Source organism: Silene latifolia, chromosome X, assembly GCF_048544455.1.
Source record: "Silene latifolia isolate original U9 population chromosome X, ASM4854445v1, whole genome shotgun sequence".
NCBI lineage: Eukaryota > Viridiplantae > Streptophyta > Magnoliopsida > Caryophyllales > Caryophyllaceae > Silene > Silene latifolia.
Genome location: NC_133537.1, coordinates 276775304 through 276792516, shown reverse-complemented (window position 1 = coordinate 276792516; position 17213 = coordinate 276775304). Strand labels below are relative to the sequence as shown.

Here is a 17213-nt window from a genome sequence, read left to right as displayed (position 1 = left end):
GGTGAGTACATTGCCTGTGCCCCTCTCACGCCGCTTGTTAAACCATGTGGTGGTGTTCGTCCTATTGTTGTTGGTACTGTTTGGAGACGGCTTGTTTCTAAGGTTGGTGCTTTTCTGGTTGGTCCTTCTTTGTCTTCTTACTTTGCTGGTCTTCAGTTTGGGGTGGGTGTGTCCGATGGAGGAGAGGCTATCTTGCATGCCTTGAATCGGCTCATTGAGGCTCGGGGTGCTGAGGTGGGACTTTCTATGTTGCTGGTTGATTTCCAGAATGCTTTCAACCTTGTTAATCATGTGACCATGCTTCAGGAAGTCCGCCGTCGTTCCCCGGTTCTTTCCCGTTGGGTGGAGTTTTGTTATTCCAACCATACCCGTCTTTTTTATGGGGAGCATTGCTTGTGGTCTTGTCAGGGTGTCCAGCAGGGTGATCCTTTGGGCCCTTTGCTTTTCGCTTTGGTTTTGCATCCCTTAGCGTGCAAAATCCGGGACACTTTTAACCTCACTATGCAGGCGTGGTACTTGCATGATGGCACCATCGTGGGGGATACATTAGAGGTGGGGAAGGTCTTGGATTTGATTATGGCGGATGGCTCTCGTTTTGGACTGCATCTTAATGTCTCCAAGACGGAAGTCTTTTGGCCTGTTGAGGATCCTCAGAGTCGGCTTCCTGGGGTTTTCCCCCCTTCTATTTCTCGGCCATTGCGTGGTGTTACAGTTTTGGGTGGACCTGTCAGTACTTGTCCTGGTTTTGTCAGTGAGATTGTGGCGAAGAGAGTGACTAAGACCATTGAGCTAATGGACTTGGTTGCGAGGATTGAGGACCCGCAATGTGAGTTGCTTCTACTTCGAGCTTGTACTGGTATTTCTAAGCTCTATTTCTCTCTTCGTACTTGCTCCCCCGGTGTTTTTGGGTCGGTCCATCTTCCTTTTGATGCTGCTCTTCGTTCCAGCTTGGAATGTATTGTCACCACGTCTGGCCCGGGTTTTGGGGATGGCAGTGGCGCCTTGCTATATTACCTTTTCATCTTGGTGGTCTTGGTGTCTATGCGGCAGGAGATGTTTTACACTATGCTTTTATTGCGTCCCGTTTGCAGTCTGCTGATTTGCAGGCTAAGCTACTCGGACCTTCTGGTATTGTAGCTACTGGCCCTGCTTTTGACGATGCCACACGGGTGTTTACTGCGACTACAGGTTCTACTATCTTAGGTAACCCTAGTGAAATTGCTGCCCCCAAACTTACGAAGAAAATTGGCAGACATATATTTCGCGACGGTTGCTGCTGCTTCAGAGTCTGTTTTCTCTTTAACACCTTGCCAGCTTGCTTTGTGGAAGTCTCAGCAGGGCTCCCACTCCTCTGATTGGTTGCGTGCGGTTTCTATCTCGGGGTTGGGCAGACTATGAACGGGAGGACTTACCGTAGTGTGCTTGGGTATCGTCTGGGTGTTCCGTTATTCACGGTATATAGGCCCTGTCCTGCTTGCTCTCGGGTTTTTGCTGATGATGTTTTCGTGGACCACGCTGTTTCTTGTACTGGTACTGTGGGCGTCAAACATCGGCACAACCTCGTCCGTGACACTCTTTTCGACATCTGCTATAGATCTGGTATTTCTGCGGGAAAGGAGGTTGATATCGGTTTGGTTGACGGGCATGGTGGCTCTCTTCCTCCTGCGGATTTGTTGCTTTATTCTTGGGACAGAGAGCGTGATGTTCGCGTTGACTTGACAGGGTCTTCTCCTTTGACTCAGACTAGGATGATGGATTTTGTGCCCGGCCGGGTTGTCGCTAATGCTGCTCAGCGTAAGTGTGCTAAGTACGGGGATGTGTGCGCGGCAGCTGGGTATGGTTTCCTTCCTTTCTCTTTCCCTTCACTTGGGGAGCTGGGTTCGGATCTGTCGTTGCCTTGCTTTGCTCGGGATCCGAAATTCTCGGTATCTCAGGATGCGGGGGCTCGGGTGGCCGCTTACATTTTTACTAGACTTAGCTTTGTTGTTGCTAAGGGTGTGGGAGCCCAGATTGTTTCTCGGCTCCCCACCAATTTCATGTAAACTTTTATTTTTCTTTTAATGAAAGTTGCGCGCATTCCTTAAAAAAAAAAAAAAAAAAAATAATAATAATAATAATAATAATAATAATAATAATAATAATAATAATAATAATAATAATAATAATAATAATAATAATAATAATAATAATAATAATAAGTACTAAATATGTCACATACTCAATTATTAATTAATTATAATTTTCTAATTATTAACATACATAATTATTGATTTCAAATCCGTCTTTACAGAACAAATCAGTCTCACTATAAAATTCATAATAAATTCAATAAAAATCCAAACGACGCAAGACCAATGGAGTTGGAACCCTAAGATTCATATCTACAGTTCTGATGAAATAGACTTTCCTCAAATTCCAAACTTATCAAGGTTTTCTTGAAAGATTTATAATTACTGACGAATCTCGTCGCATAAAAAGTATCGATTCATAAAACAACTTTAACATATGAGTTTTCAAAAATTCCAATTCCTATCATCATTTAGACTCTTCAAATTTAATGTATGAAAATGACACAGAATAGTTTTGACATATAAGTTAGGGTTTCCAAGCATTCTTTACAAAACTAGCAGATTCGCGGACTTTTCGGCAACACGTTCATAAATAAATCACCCAAGACAAACCATGTGGAAGATTACTACGAAATTTTATATGCATAAACTAGACTTGAAATAAACACTGGTCTATTAATTAACTTTTCAAAAACAAACAATGTAAGACCACGAAATAAATTAAACAAAATAACTTACGACCTGCCAAATTGCTGTAACTTTCTTTCTTTAATCTAACCATGTATAACCTAATATTTATGTAATTAAGCATGACTTCTACCATAATCCTACTATAATTTAAGTCTTAGAGATGAACAATTGAATCTTAGAAAGATTAAAGGCAACTTACAAAATAAAAGATCGAATCCAATAGAAGGAGATGCAAAATCCCCAAATTGATTGTCCAATTCCTTTTTCCCTTTTTTTTCCCTTCTTATTCTCCCTCTCCCTCTCTAACTTATGTGATTATAGAATTATGAGTGAATAAGGGTCAATGTATTCTATTTATAGTGATAAGGTAGTCTTATAGGAAAGTATTAGGAAAGGTCATATAGAAGGGTAGTAAGAAACTATTATTATATTACATATTACTAACAATTATGTTACTACTACGATTATTATTATGATTATTACTATTATTATTATTATTATTATTATTATTATTATTATTATTATTATTATTATTATTATTATTATTATTATTATTATTATTATTATTATTATTATTATTATTATTATTATTACTACTACTATTATTACTATTATTATTACACGAGTACACGACCCAATGTACATGGCCCAACATCCAATCCCGTCTCATCCATTATTTTATTATTAATTATCGTCTTATTTTCAATTATTAATATAAATGCCTTTTAATTAATTATTCGAATTACATAAATTATTCTTATAAATACTTATCAAATTACGGGGTATTACAGTCTTCCCTCCTTAAAATAAACTTCGTCCCGAAGTTCACCCAGAAATGCTACGAAAGCCTCTATAAACATCCATACAACTGAGTATCATTCCAAATTATGATCATTGCAACACAATTAACCATTTATAATTATCAAGCTATATCAACTTATCAAAATGCATCAGAAAATAAAGTCAAAACACGGAAATGTATCTCAAAATAAACTCAGAACATGAGGTGTCACATTCTACCCCCCTAATGAGGTGTCACATTCTACCCCCCTAAAAATAAACTTCGTCCCGAAGTTTCGGAACTACTACTACCTGAGGAAAGATGGCCTAACATTTTTAAACATTCTATACCTACAATCAAAATAAGGTGTAGTCAACTGTATCCTATCCTACCCCTCCTTTGGTCCCCCTATCATTACTCCTATCTCTCAATTATCATAGGTTAAGAATTGATAAAACATTTATATTGAACTTTGGTAAAACTCGCATTTTTAGAAATCAAAGTCAAGCTGTAACTTTAAAAAAATCACCATTAAATAACCGTTAAACTTCTCTTTGAGTTTTTATACTTTCCAGAAAATATAAGGAGTTTTAGAAACATGAGAAAAAGAATCGAATTCAAATCTCGAACAACCATTTTATAAATATTTTTACAATCCAGTTGGTCCAAACAGAAACTGATCAGCAATTTGTCAAAAACTTGGGTCAACTTGTAAAAATCACTATTAAATATCAAAAAATTATCTTGCAACGTGCCTTATCAACTTGAAAACATATATAAATCTCTTAAGCAGTGGAGTTAGAATTAGGCAAAAAATTTAAGTACAAATTAAATGAGAAATTTTATAATATCGTTTGTCGAAAACTTAACTGTACAGGAACATTCTGACCACTGTCCACTAAAATATTTATTTCTCCCAAACCATAAAACTTTTAAATATGAGACCAATGACATTATAAAGCTAACTCACTGGGTTATCATTCATAAAAATTTCTACTCTAGATGGTAAAGTGAGATCAAATGGAACCTAGATCAAATAAAGATAAAAATCTGATAGAATAAGGTTCAGCTCTAGGTTCCTTTTTACTAGGTCATAAGCCCACATTAACACCCTCCTATACTTGTATCAACACAACTTGGTCATCATACTTCACATACGACTAGCATCTACTCTAAAGCATCCCTATCACAAGTTTAATCATTTCATAATATTGTAAATAGCATGGTTTCGGGATTAACATAGCCGCATATCACTACACATGATACTACTATCACACAACATCCAACCACATAATCAATATCAATTCACAATTACTTTCATGCTCATGATCAAAATAATTCATCATTCATTTCTTATCAAATCCTCATTTCATCCAATAAACAATATCAATTCTCGTCTTATGGCCAAGCCAACAATCATTCATAATACTTACCGTAATCTCTGCTTGCAGCAATGTTAATAACTTCATATCAATTATCCTCTAAAATATAATATACCTCATTATAACTACCCCATACTCTCAAATATTCTCTCAGGGTTCCCGATTCAAAATTGAGAGGGCCAATGGTTTGGAGTGAGGGTCCCCACTCATCCCAAGCCTGAGATAGGGCTCCTAACAGTTTCTATCCCGGGGTTCATTTTATTAGAAATAACTTATGTTCATTATTTTTCATTGGGTTTGGCCTGAGGATCGTTCGCTCTGATACCATTTTGTAACACCCTCATTTATTTAAGAGCCTTAACTAGGCCTTCCTAGATAACTGAGACTGTTACCATCGCGGAATGTCCGAGGTAGTGAATAAAAGAGTTTAGGAAACCAAGGCAGACTAAATAAATTAAACTCAAATGTCTTATACATATTTTTTTTTCTCTTCTCAAAATAAATACAATACAATCTTGCAGCGGAATTAAAAGATAACTAGTGGTGATAAGTAACTAATTAGGGAGCTAAAGCTAAGTCATCCAGTCCATATCCTCACACGCCTCCAAGCTCCTAGCCAAGTAGTCTCAAGTACCTGCCAAGTCTGCTCCTCAGTTACGGTTCATCTTAGGTGTTCATGAATACACTGTCAACCACGAGGTTAAGTAAGAATAAACTAAACAACAATAATTACGCAATATAAATAAACAACTGCAGTAGCACAACCAATAGATATCCAACCATTGCCAACTAATCCAACCATATCTTAAATAAATCAAAGATTTCGCTGGCAGTAGCACAACTCCCGTAACACCGTGCTATGCTCAACAATATAACTTGGCAGTAGTACTTTCGTACCATGCTCAACTGGCAGTAGTACCCTCCGTACTATACACAACTGTGTAACTGGCAGTGGTACTCTCATACCATGCTCAACAGGCAGTAGTACCCTCCGTACTATGCACAACTTGCAGTAGCAACTCTCTTGCTATGCACACCTCATCACAATACTCGTAAGACTTATCAATAATAATCGCTGCGGTATAAATAACAGTGATATCCATCACGACATATAATACAAGAACGTAACACAAGGTTGAGTAGGATATTCCTACCTGATCAGCAAATCCAATTAATTAGCAAAGCAAATCCGATAAATAATGCTCCTCAACAAATCCATCACCTAATAATAATAATAATAATAATAATAATAATAATAATAATAATAATAATAATAATAATAATATTAATATTAATATTAATAATAGTAATAATAGTAGTAATAGTAATAATAGTAGTAAAAGTAATAGTAATAGTAATAATAATAATAATAATAATAGTAATAATAATATGAATAATAATAATAATAATAGTAGTAGTAATAGTAGTAGTAATAGTAGTAGTAGTAGTAGTAGTAGTAGTAGTAGTAGTAGTAGTAGTAGTAGTAGTAGTAGTAGTAGTAGTAGTAGTAGTAGTAGTAGTAGTAGTAGTAGTAGTAGTAGTAGTAGTAGTAGTAGTAGTAGTAATAGTAATAGTAATAGTAGTAATAATAGTAATAATAATAGTAATAATAGTAATAATAATAGTAATAATAATAATAATAATAATAATAATAATAATAATCTATGGTAGCAATTGTCCTATCAAGAGGGCAACTCTCTCGGATAGTTTGACTGATATGGCTCCTCAGGTTGGACCCTGGGTTGTCATGGGTGATTTTAACATTATTAGATATAGTCATGAAAAAATTGGTACCCTGCCTGCTCACTTTCCTGATATGATTGACTTTAACAACTGCCTCTCTTCTTGTGGCGTTGATGATATGCAAGGGACTGGCAATGATTTTACTTGGTTTAATAAACAAGACCCTTCTACTAGAGTTTACTCTAAGCTTGATAGGATTTTGGTAAATGGTGACTGGCTTCTCACCTTTACCCAGACTGCTGCTCAATTCTTACCCCCTGGGGTTTCTGATCATTGTCCAGCTCTACTGACTTTCTCTGGGGATCCAGCACCTAAGAAACAGTTTAAATTCCTTGATTGTTGGATTGACCACCCTGATTTCCACCATCAAGTTGCTGCAGCCTGGAATAGTATGGTCACTGGTAATTCCATGTTTAGGTTTATGGCTAAACTTAAGAATACTAGGGTTTACCTCAAATAGTTGCATGTTGCTCACTTTTCCAGTATGAGTGATATAATTGAAAAGGTGAGGACTGAGCTGGACCAATGTTTCCTTGATCTTCAACTTAGCCCTCTTTTTCTGAGGAACTCATCATCAAGGAGAAGGAGTTATCACTGGCTTTTTTGAAACTAAAAGATGCTGAAGCTAAGATCCTGATACAAAGAGCAAAGATATATGATATTAAACTTAATGATGCTGGGTCTAAGTTCTTTTCCACCAGGATTAAGGAGAGGCGGCAGAGCCAGCTCATTGGTGAAATTCAGGACTTAGCTGGTTGTACTCATCAAGGGCTTCATGAGGTGGGTGATGCTTTTGTTAATTACTATAAGCAACTGCTTGGTTCTTCTACCTTTGTCCAGAGTATGGATCTTTCTTCTGTTGCCTAAGGGGGGTGTCTGGATGACCATGATAAGCTGTTGCTGCTCTAACAAAAGCCCTGGCCTGGATGGTTTCTCTTCTGGCTTTTTCAAAGCCACTTGGGACATAGTTGCTGATGACTTCTGTCTTGCAGTTGCTGATGTCTTCAAGACTGGATTCATGCCTAAGCAGGCCAATGTCACTCTTATTTCACTTATTCCTAAAAAGAAAGTTGTCCAGACTGTCAAAGATTTCAGCTTATCTCCTGCTGCTCTGTAGTCTATAAGACTATTAGCAAGATTTTGACTAATAGACTGCAGAGGGTGGTGGCTAAGCTAGTTGGCTATGAGCAGGTTGCTTTTGTACCTGGTAGGAGCCTCCATGAGAATGTTATGTTAACTCAGAGCTTGGTTAAGGGGTACCAAAGAAAGTACCTCACTCCTAGGTGCATGCTCAAAGTGGACATAAGTAAGGCTTTTGATTCTATCTAGTGGACTTTCCTTTCAAATATGCTTACTGTACTGAACATCCCTGCAACTTTCATTAAATAGATCATGGGGTGTGTTACTGGTGCCTGGTTTACTCTTAAGGCCAATGGTTCAAATCATGGGTTTTTCAAAGGAAGGAGTGGAGTTAGGCAAGGGGACCCTTTGTCTCCCCTAATCTTTGTCCTTAGTAGGGAAATGCTCTCTAGGCTCCTTAGGACAATGTGCACCACCCAGGATGTCTTCTACCACCCTAAATGTGTGAAACTTGGCCTCACACATCTAATTTTTGCTAATGACCTCATGGTCTTCACCAGGGGGGATTTGTCATATGTTCAAAAAGTTGCAGACATTCTGAAGTTATTTGCTAGCTGGTCTGGATTGAATGCTAATTTTGAGAAATCTGAGGCTTATTTTGGTGGAGTCAACTCTGCTCTGAAACAGCACATTCTTAATGTCATTGGACTAAAGGAAGGATCTTTCCCCTTTAGATACCTTGGTCTTCCTATACATCCTTCCAGGCTTACGAGTACCATGTATGATCCTATTATTCAAAAAGTTCAGCACCTTGTTTGCAGTTGTGCAGTCAAATTCCTCTCCTATGGCTGGTAAAACTGAAGTTTTAAACTCTTTTGTCTTTGGTTTGGAGAATTTTTGGTGTGGTAGTCTGCTCTTGCCACAGAATGTTTGTGCCATCATTACAAAGCTATGCAAACAGTTATTCTGGGGGTACCAGGAAGGGCAAAGGAAATTAATCTTTAAGGATTGGGCAAGTATCTGCAGTCCTTGGTCTGAGGGTGGCTTTCAGATTAAGAATATTGCTATTTGGAATCAGGCCAATATGCTTAAGTGGCTTTGGCATTTTGTTCAAGGAACTGGTTCTATCTGGACTGCCTGGATTAGGCACTATTTCTTGGCCACTACCTCCGTTTGGGATTTACAAATCCATGAATATCACTCTGAGAGTCTTCGTAATGTCCTCTCTGCCAGGGATATTTGGGTCACTCATTGTGGCAGCAGGCAAAAGGCTATGGATATGTTGCTTACTCGCACTACCAAAGGCAAGTTTTCTGTTGGTAAAGCCTACAATCTCCTCAGGCCTAGATTCCCTACTCATGCTTGTTATAGAGCAGTTCAGGGATCCTTTCCTTTTGTCTAGACATATATTGACTCTTATGTTGGCTCTCCAAAGGAAGCTTGCTACAGCTGATCAGTTTTGCAGGAGAGGGATTAGCATTGTTAGCAGGTGCTGCTTGTGTAAGCAACATGCTGAATCTGCTAGGCATCTGTTCTTTCACTGTCCCTATTCTAAGGCTGTCATTTCTTATCTTTTCTCTTAGATGGGACTCAACCTTAGAGATTTGCAGCTTCGCAGCCTTATCCTCTGGTGTCACCGCAGCAAACCTAAAAAGCATTGGAGGAATAAGTGGTTCAAATGTAGTATTGCTGCAGCCACCTATTACTTATGGATGGAACAGAATTATAGGTCATGTGAAGGCAAGGAGAGGCAAGCCTCATGCCTCATCAAGGATGTCAAGCTCTATGTTAATGTTCTCCTTTTGCACAAGTCACCTACTATTGCACATGATGAAATACTAGAGGCATTAAATGTATAGGGGATCTCTCTAGTTTATAGTTGTATAGTTGTTATGCTTGTAAGAACCTCATGTAATCCTTCTTTGGAATATATGAGAAAACCATTCTTGCAAAAAAAAAAAAAATTAATAATAATAATAATAATAATAATAATAATAATAATAATAATAATAATAATAATAATAATAATAATAATAATATTTATAATTACTAACTACGTCACATACTCAATTATTAATTAATTATAATTTACTAATTATTAACATACGTAATTATTAAATTCAAATCCGTCTTTACAAAACAAATCAGTCTCACTATAAAATTCATAATTAATTCAATAAAAATCCAAACGACGCAAGACTAATGGGGTTACGACCCTAAAACTCATATCTACAGTTCTGGTGAAATAGACTTTCCTCATATTCCAAACTTATCAAGGTTTTCTTGAAAGATTTATAATTACTGACGAATCCCATTGCATAAAAAGTATCGATTCATAAAACAACTTTAACATATGATTTTGAGAAATTCCAATTCCAAGGATCATATATACTCTTCAAATTTAATGTATGAAAAAGACAGAAAATAGTTTTGACTTATAAGTTAGGGTTTCGAATCATTTTTTGCAACACTAGCAGATTCGCGGACTTTTCGGCGACATGTTCATAAATAAATCACCCAAGACAAACCGTATGGAAGATTACTACGAAATTTTATATGCATAAACTAGACTTGAAATAAACATTGGTCTCTTAATTAACTTTTCTAAAACAAACAATTTAAGACCACGTAATAAATTAAACAAAATAACCTACGACCTGCCAAATTGCTGTAACTTTCTTTCTTTAATCTAATCACGTTTAACCTAATATTTATTTAATTAAGCACAACTTCTACCATAATCCTACTATAATATAAGTGTTAAATATGAACAATTGAATCTTAGAAAGATTAAAGACAACTTACAAAATAAAAGATAGAATCCAATGGAAGCAGATGCAAAATCCCCAAATTGATTGTCCAATTCCTTTTTCCTTTTTTTTCTTTCTTATTCTCCCTCTACCTCTCTAACTTATGTTCGTATGAAATTATGAGTGAATAATGGTCAATGTCTTCTATTTATAGTGACAAGGTAGTCTTATAGGAAAGTATTAGGAAATGTCATATAGAAGGGTATTAGGAAACTATTATTATATTACATATTACTACCAATTATATTACCACTACGATTATTATTATGATTATTACTATTATTATTATTATTATTACTATTACTATTATTATTACACGAGTACACGACTTAATGTACATTGCCCAACATCCAATCCCATCTCATCCAATATTTTATTAATAATTGTCGTCTTATTTGCAATTATTAATATAAATGTCTTTTCATTAATTATTCGAATTACATAAATTATTATTATAAATACTTATCAAATTACGGGGTATTACAGTCTGTGTAAATGTCACCTTTTTCCGGGGTGGCCTGTGTCGATCCATATGATATTTCCGATCATATGTGGAGCAGTTATGTACAGGTTAGCCTTGGTAGCACGCGGGAGACGGGACGAGCCTTGGTGACATTCGAGTCGAGCATAGTTGACTAGAATAGCATAGTAGTCATGAGTTGTATTATTTCTTTCATTATTCATTTATGATTATGTAATCAACTAAATACTTTATTTATAATAATTGTTTCTTAATTGCAACTCTGATTTCACCGCCTCGGGAAACCGAGATGGTATCACCTCCCAATTACCTTGGCCGGGTAAGAAGGGGGTGTTACAATGGAATTGCAGGTTGGCCCAGATTTCTATAGTATGTATAATACTACGGTTTTCTAAGCCTGTTACTCGGCCGAATATGGCTTACTCGGCCGAGTAATGCGTCGTGTATTTCTGGTCAGGCTACTGTCCGGGAATACTCGGCCGAGTAGGAGATACTCGGCCGAGTATACTCTATACTCGACCGAGTATCCGGTCTGACGGTGATTATTTCCGCGGTTTGATTTCGAGATGATTAGAGTTTTATAAACGGGGTTTACAGTTTCTTAATCATTTTTACCAAAACCTAAACCTCCAACGTAACTCTAATCATCTCTAATCGCTCTCAAGTTCATGGATTGCTCGTGAGTCTTGTGCATCCTTCTTTTGCGTCGATTGTGTCGGTAATCCTCTAGTTCTATGAGTTTTGGCAATTTGTCTTTTAGGGTTTGCCCTAGTTTTATGATTTGGGGGAAAGGGGATTTTGGCATGATTGTAATTGGAATTGTATGGTTATTGTTAGGTGGAGATTTCATATAGGAGTCGTTTTAGCTTGCAATATTGTCTCGTGTCAGATTGTGCTAAGGTAGAGTTTCCCTACTCGGGTTACTGTATAATTGATTTAATGCATTATTGTGATTAATTGATTTGATTTATGTTGTTGATTGATTGTCGCTGGTGATTGGAGTATATGGGTGTTGGAGTTGAGATGGTTGTTGGTGTTTGCGAGGTGCGTCCTCGGCTGAGTGGAGTCACTTGCGAAAGTGGCTTCACACCCTTGATTCGCCCTCTGTGAAACCCGCCACAAGAGGGGATGTACACATTAATGAACAGGGTTATCGCTTGTTGATGAGCGGGGCTTAGGTGGGCAAGGATGCGGTCCCCCACTGGCAGGGCTACACACTTTAGTGTGTATTCAGTTATGAGATGTGATTGGGAGTTGGAGGTGGATTGTGAAACAATTTCTTATCTTTATCGTACTTTATCTTATTTTGATTATGCAGTGAACTGACCCCGTTGTTGTTTTGTAAAATCTGTGGTGATCCATTTGGGGATGGTGAGCAGATTGTGACAGGTGATGATGGTCTTTAGCTATGGGGACGAGATGGGGAATCATCACTTCGAGTCTAGCTTCCGCTGTCACTAGTTTAGCTGCTTTAGATCCATTTGTTTTGAGTACTAGTTAACATTTGTTTTGGATTTGATTTTGGAACTTGGAAACATTAGCTTTTATACCTTAATAATGTTGTGGAATGGTTTCTTTTGATCTATTAACCTCGGGCAACCGAGATGGTAACAATCTCTCATGCTAGGGTGGTCCTTGGTAGGGCACCTTGGTATGTGGGGGTGTTACAAAGTGGTATCAGAGCGATGATTCTGGAACCTAAAACCAATGAACCTAATGAACATAGGGGGTCTAAATAAAATGAACCCGGGGAGAGTTGTTTTGAGCTACCGCAAAGACTTGGGAGACATCCTGAAGTCGCATTGAGGCCCTTACAAAATCGAGTCGGTCACATGGGGGAGTCTTAGGAACCGATGCGTGTTTAAAGTGTGTGTGTGTGTGTGTGTGTATGTGTGTGTGTGTGTGTGTGTGTGTGTGTGTGTGTGTGTGTGTGTGTGTGTGTGTGTGTTGTACTTGTAGCAGTAGCTATGAAATTTTGTGAAGTTGTTTGATGGAATGAAAAGTGCATTGCGTAGTTGAACATAATAGACTTTGAGCATGATATGTGTTTATTACTTGGCTTTCAAAAGGGTAGTGAAGTATTGTATATAGAAATGCATGTTAAAGTATGTTAACGTAAGTTTATAGCTCATCTTGGCATGACTCGGCCGAGCAACGCGGGTACTCAACCGAGTACGCGATACTCGACCGAGTAACCAAGCACTCGACCGAGTATTGGTTGGTGTATACGTAGCAGTAGCTATAGGTTGTGATCACCCGGCTTAGTAGTACGTATACTCGACCGAGTATCACAAATGCTTGACCGAGTATGTTCTCTGTGTTTTTGACGTTGGCTAATGGAGTGGAACACTCGGCCGAGTAGTCCATACTCGACCGAGTATCTCACCGTACTCGTCCGAGTGCTTCTTTGGCGGAGGGTCTTGTTTATTTTGAGCCATAGGCTATATGCTTACGTTTCCTTGCTTTTATCAGCTCAAAATGCTGCCAAAAAAGTCAGCAGCATACATCCAAGCCACTGAGATGACGGTGGATGAGGTCGCTCGTATGATTGAGCAGCAGGATGCACTCTTAGAGGCTCTTAAGAACGTAGGAAAGGGAGGTGAGAAACCGGTGGACGCAACCCATCTAAACACCATTATTGCTCGCTTCAACCCTTCAACTTATGAGGGCACTGGAGAGCCTAAGCTACTCGATAACTGGCACCGCGAGATGGAGAGTCTTCTTGAGGTTATGAAGTATCCGGCGGAGTTGGTGGTCGAACAGGTGGCGTACTACCTAAGAGGTGAGGCTGGGGTTTGGTGGCAGAACGTGAAAGAGGATGCCAGAGCATAATACAAGGACGAGGGATACGATGCTATACTATGGTCAGGTCTAAAGAGCACTATGAGGGAGCATTTTGTGCCGGAGCACATCCGTCACAAGCTATGGGCCGAGTTTGATTCATTCACCATGGCTGATTATATGACTGTCACAGAGTCCTATCACCGGTTCCTAGAGTTGTCACGTTACGCAGAGGATATGCATGTGGGTTAGCAAGGTTTGGCTCTTCGTTTCGAAAAGGGGTTGGCACCTAAGATCATGGATAGACTACCAGCTGGGGTACTTACTGAATCTCAAAGAGCTATATGCACGAGCTGGGCATGCTGAGAGGTTGGTGGACTTGGACAAGGAGGCTAAGGAAAGGGACATTGAAAAGAGGAAGGCAAAGAGTGAGAGTAGCAACCAGTCGGGCCACAAGAAGAGCAATCATGGTCAGTCTAGGGCATTTTCTGGAGGGTCTGGATATACAGGGGGATCACGAGCGTGGGGAAGAGCTGGTGGTCAGAGTACTAGGTACAACTCCAATATTACCTACTTCAACTGTGGCAGAGTGGGTCACAAGAGGCAGTATTGTACCAGTGCCAGAATTGGGGGAGGCTTTTCGGGAGCTTACCAGGGGAACTTCTCTCAGGCTCCGAGCCAGATTTTTTCTAGCAACAGGCCATCTGGGTCATGGGGCAATCGTGGAGGGCAGAACAACAACAACAACAACAATGGCGGTTTCAACCGCAACAGTGGAGGATCCTACCAGCGCCCGAACAACAGCGTGACTCAGAATTCGGCAGCTAAGCCGACTACTTCGAACACCTCGGTCCAGGGTGGAGGTCAGAAAAGCAGCAAGAAGCTCTTTATGATGGGCAAGCAGGAGGCATAGAACGATGCTCATGAGGTTACCGGTACCTTTTTTGTTCATAATACACTGTCTTACGTTTTGTTTGACTTAGGGGCAACCCATTCTTTTGTGTCTAGGGGTTATGCCGTAGCTATGGGTTAGGGTAGTATGAACTTGTAAAATATAATGTCTTTATACCTTCTGCGGAGTCAGTGTTTTGTTCTAAGTTGTATAGAGAAGTGTCCATGTTTGTAAGGGAGGTAGACTTACCGGTCAACTTGTTAGAGTTTCCTATGAATGGGTTTGAGGTCATCGTTGGGATGGACTGATTGGGTAAGTATGATGCTAAGATAGATTGTAGATAAAAGATGGTGTCCTTAAAGGGTCCCAAGGGCGCCAGGGTATCATATAAGGGGCTTTTTGTGAGACCAAAGTGTAAGTTTATCGCTGTGATGACTTTAAAGTGATGTCTAAGGAATAAGTGTCCCTTGATTCTTTGCCAAGTGAGAGATATGCGTGTGGAGAAGCCGATGGCGTCCGATATACATTTGGTTAGGGAGTTTAGTGATGTTTTTCCAGATGAGATACCGGGGTTACCACCAAAGAGGGATATCGACTTCAATGTTGAGCTCAAACCGGGGGCAGGTCCTATATCTAAAGCACAGTACCGTATAGCACCTAAAGAGTTGGAAGAGTTGAAAAATCAGCTACATGACCTGTTAGACAAAGGGTATATCCAGCCTAGTGTGTCACCGTGGGGAGCCCCAGTGTTTTTTGTGAAAGAAGAAAGATGGGAGCATGAGGCTATGCATAGACTATAGGCAGTTGATTCATGTCACGGTGAAGAACAGGTATCCTTTGCCAAGGATTGATGATCTTTTTTACCAGCTGAGTGGCGCAAAAGTGTTTTCTAAGATCGATTTGAGGTCGGGATACCATCAGTTGAGGATAGCAGATGAGGATATTCCTAAAACAGCCTTTCGGTCACATTATGGTCCCTATGAGTACGTAGGGATGCCTTTTGGGTTGACGAATGCACCAGCAGTTTTCATGGATCTTATGAACCGGATATTCAGCCCGTTCTTGGACAGGTTCGTGGTCGTCTTCATTGATGACATATAGGTCTACTCTAAGACCAAGGAGGAGCATGACGAGCATTTGAGGTTAGTTTTGCAGACTTTGCGAGATAACCAGTTATATGCCAAGATATCTAAGTGCGAGTTTTTGTTAGAGAAGGTGGCTTTTCTGGGTCACGTGGTATCTAAAGAGGGTGTGACAGTGGATCCTAGTAAGATTGAGGCAGTGACCAAGTGGGAATCACCGAAGAATGTTGCTTAGATTCGGAGTTTCTTGGGTTTAGCTGGCTACTACAGGAATTTCGTGAAAGACTACTCTACGATCGCGAGGCCTATGACAGCATTGATGAGAAAAGAGACCAGATTTCGTTAGGATGAGAGTTGTGAGACGGGGTTCCAAACCTTAAAGGAGCGTTTGACCACGGCTCATGTCCTAGCTTTACCTGAGGGAAGTGAGAACTTTGATGTATACACCGATGCTTCAATTAATGGTTTGGGTTGTGTTTTGATGCAGAATGGAAAAATTATAGCTTATGCGTCGAGGCAGCTGAAGCCGTCTGAGGAGAACTATCCTACTCATGATTTGGAGCTGGGTGCAGTTGTTTTTGCTCTTAAGATTTGGAGGCACTACCTTTATGGGGCAGCCTTTAAGATGTTTTGAGATCATAAGAGTGAAGTATATCTACACTAGGAAAGAGCTTAACATGCGACAGAGGCGATGGATGGAGCTGATTGGTGACTATGACATGGAGATCATCTATCATGAGGGTAAGCCCAATATGGTGGCAGATGCTTTGAGTAGAAAGAGTGTTCACTCGTTGTGTACAGCTATGTCTTTGCTGAAACTGAGGGATGAGATGTCCAAGATAGGGATTCATATGATTCAGAAAGGGGATGCCATCGGGGACTTGACGATCGAGCCAGACTTGTATGATGATATAAAGAGGAAACTTGAGCTTGATCCAAAGATTCAGGAATGGAAGTCAAGGGTAGAGAGTGGCACGGTTTCGAGGTTTTCCATCCACACAGACGGGAGTGTTCGTTTCGATGGGAGATGGTGTATTCCTAGTGATGCAGATTTGAGGAGGGTGATCATGACGGAGGCTCATTGCACTCCTTATTCAGTTAACCCAGGGGGTGACAAGCTTTATAAGGATTTAAAGAAAACGTTTTAGTGGCCTAATATGAAGAAGGATGTGGTCGAGTTCGTGGCTAAGTGTCTAACCTGCCAGAGAGTAAAGGGTGAGCAATGAAGACCGCAAGGTAAGATTCAGTCACTTGAGGTCGTACTAGAGTGGAAGTGGGAGTCGATCTCTATGGACTTTATCGTGGGGTTACCAAGGACTCAGCAAGGTAACAATATGATTTGGGTGATCGTTGATCGTTTAACAAAGTCAGCCCACTTCATTCCGATGAAGGATACCTGGACCAAGATACAGCTAGCCTTGG

The 17213-nt window shown here is 39.5% G+C and overlaps 1 protein-coding gene across 1 annotated transcript; it reads left to right on the top strand.

The window, feature by feature from the left end:
- Nucleotides 1-6639: 6639 nt before the first annotated feature.
- LOC141620157 (uncharacterized) lies at nt 6640-7532 on the top strand. The gene is made up of 2 exons (XM_074437098.1): nt 6640-7110; nt 7215-7532. The coding sequence occupies exons 1-2, from the start codon at nt 6640-6642 to the stop codon at nt 7530-7532; spliced, it is 789 nt and encodes a 262-aa protein (XP_074293199.1).
- The last annotated feature ends 9681 nt before the right edge of the window (nt 7533-17213 follow it).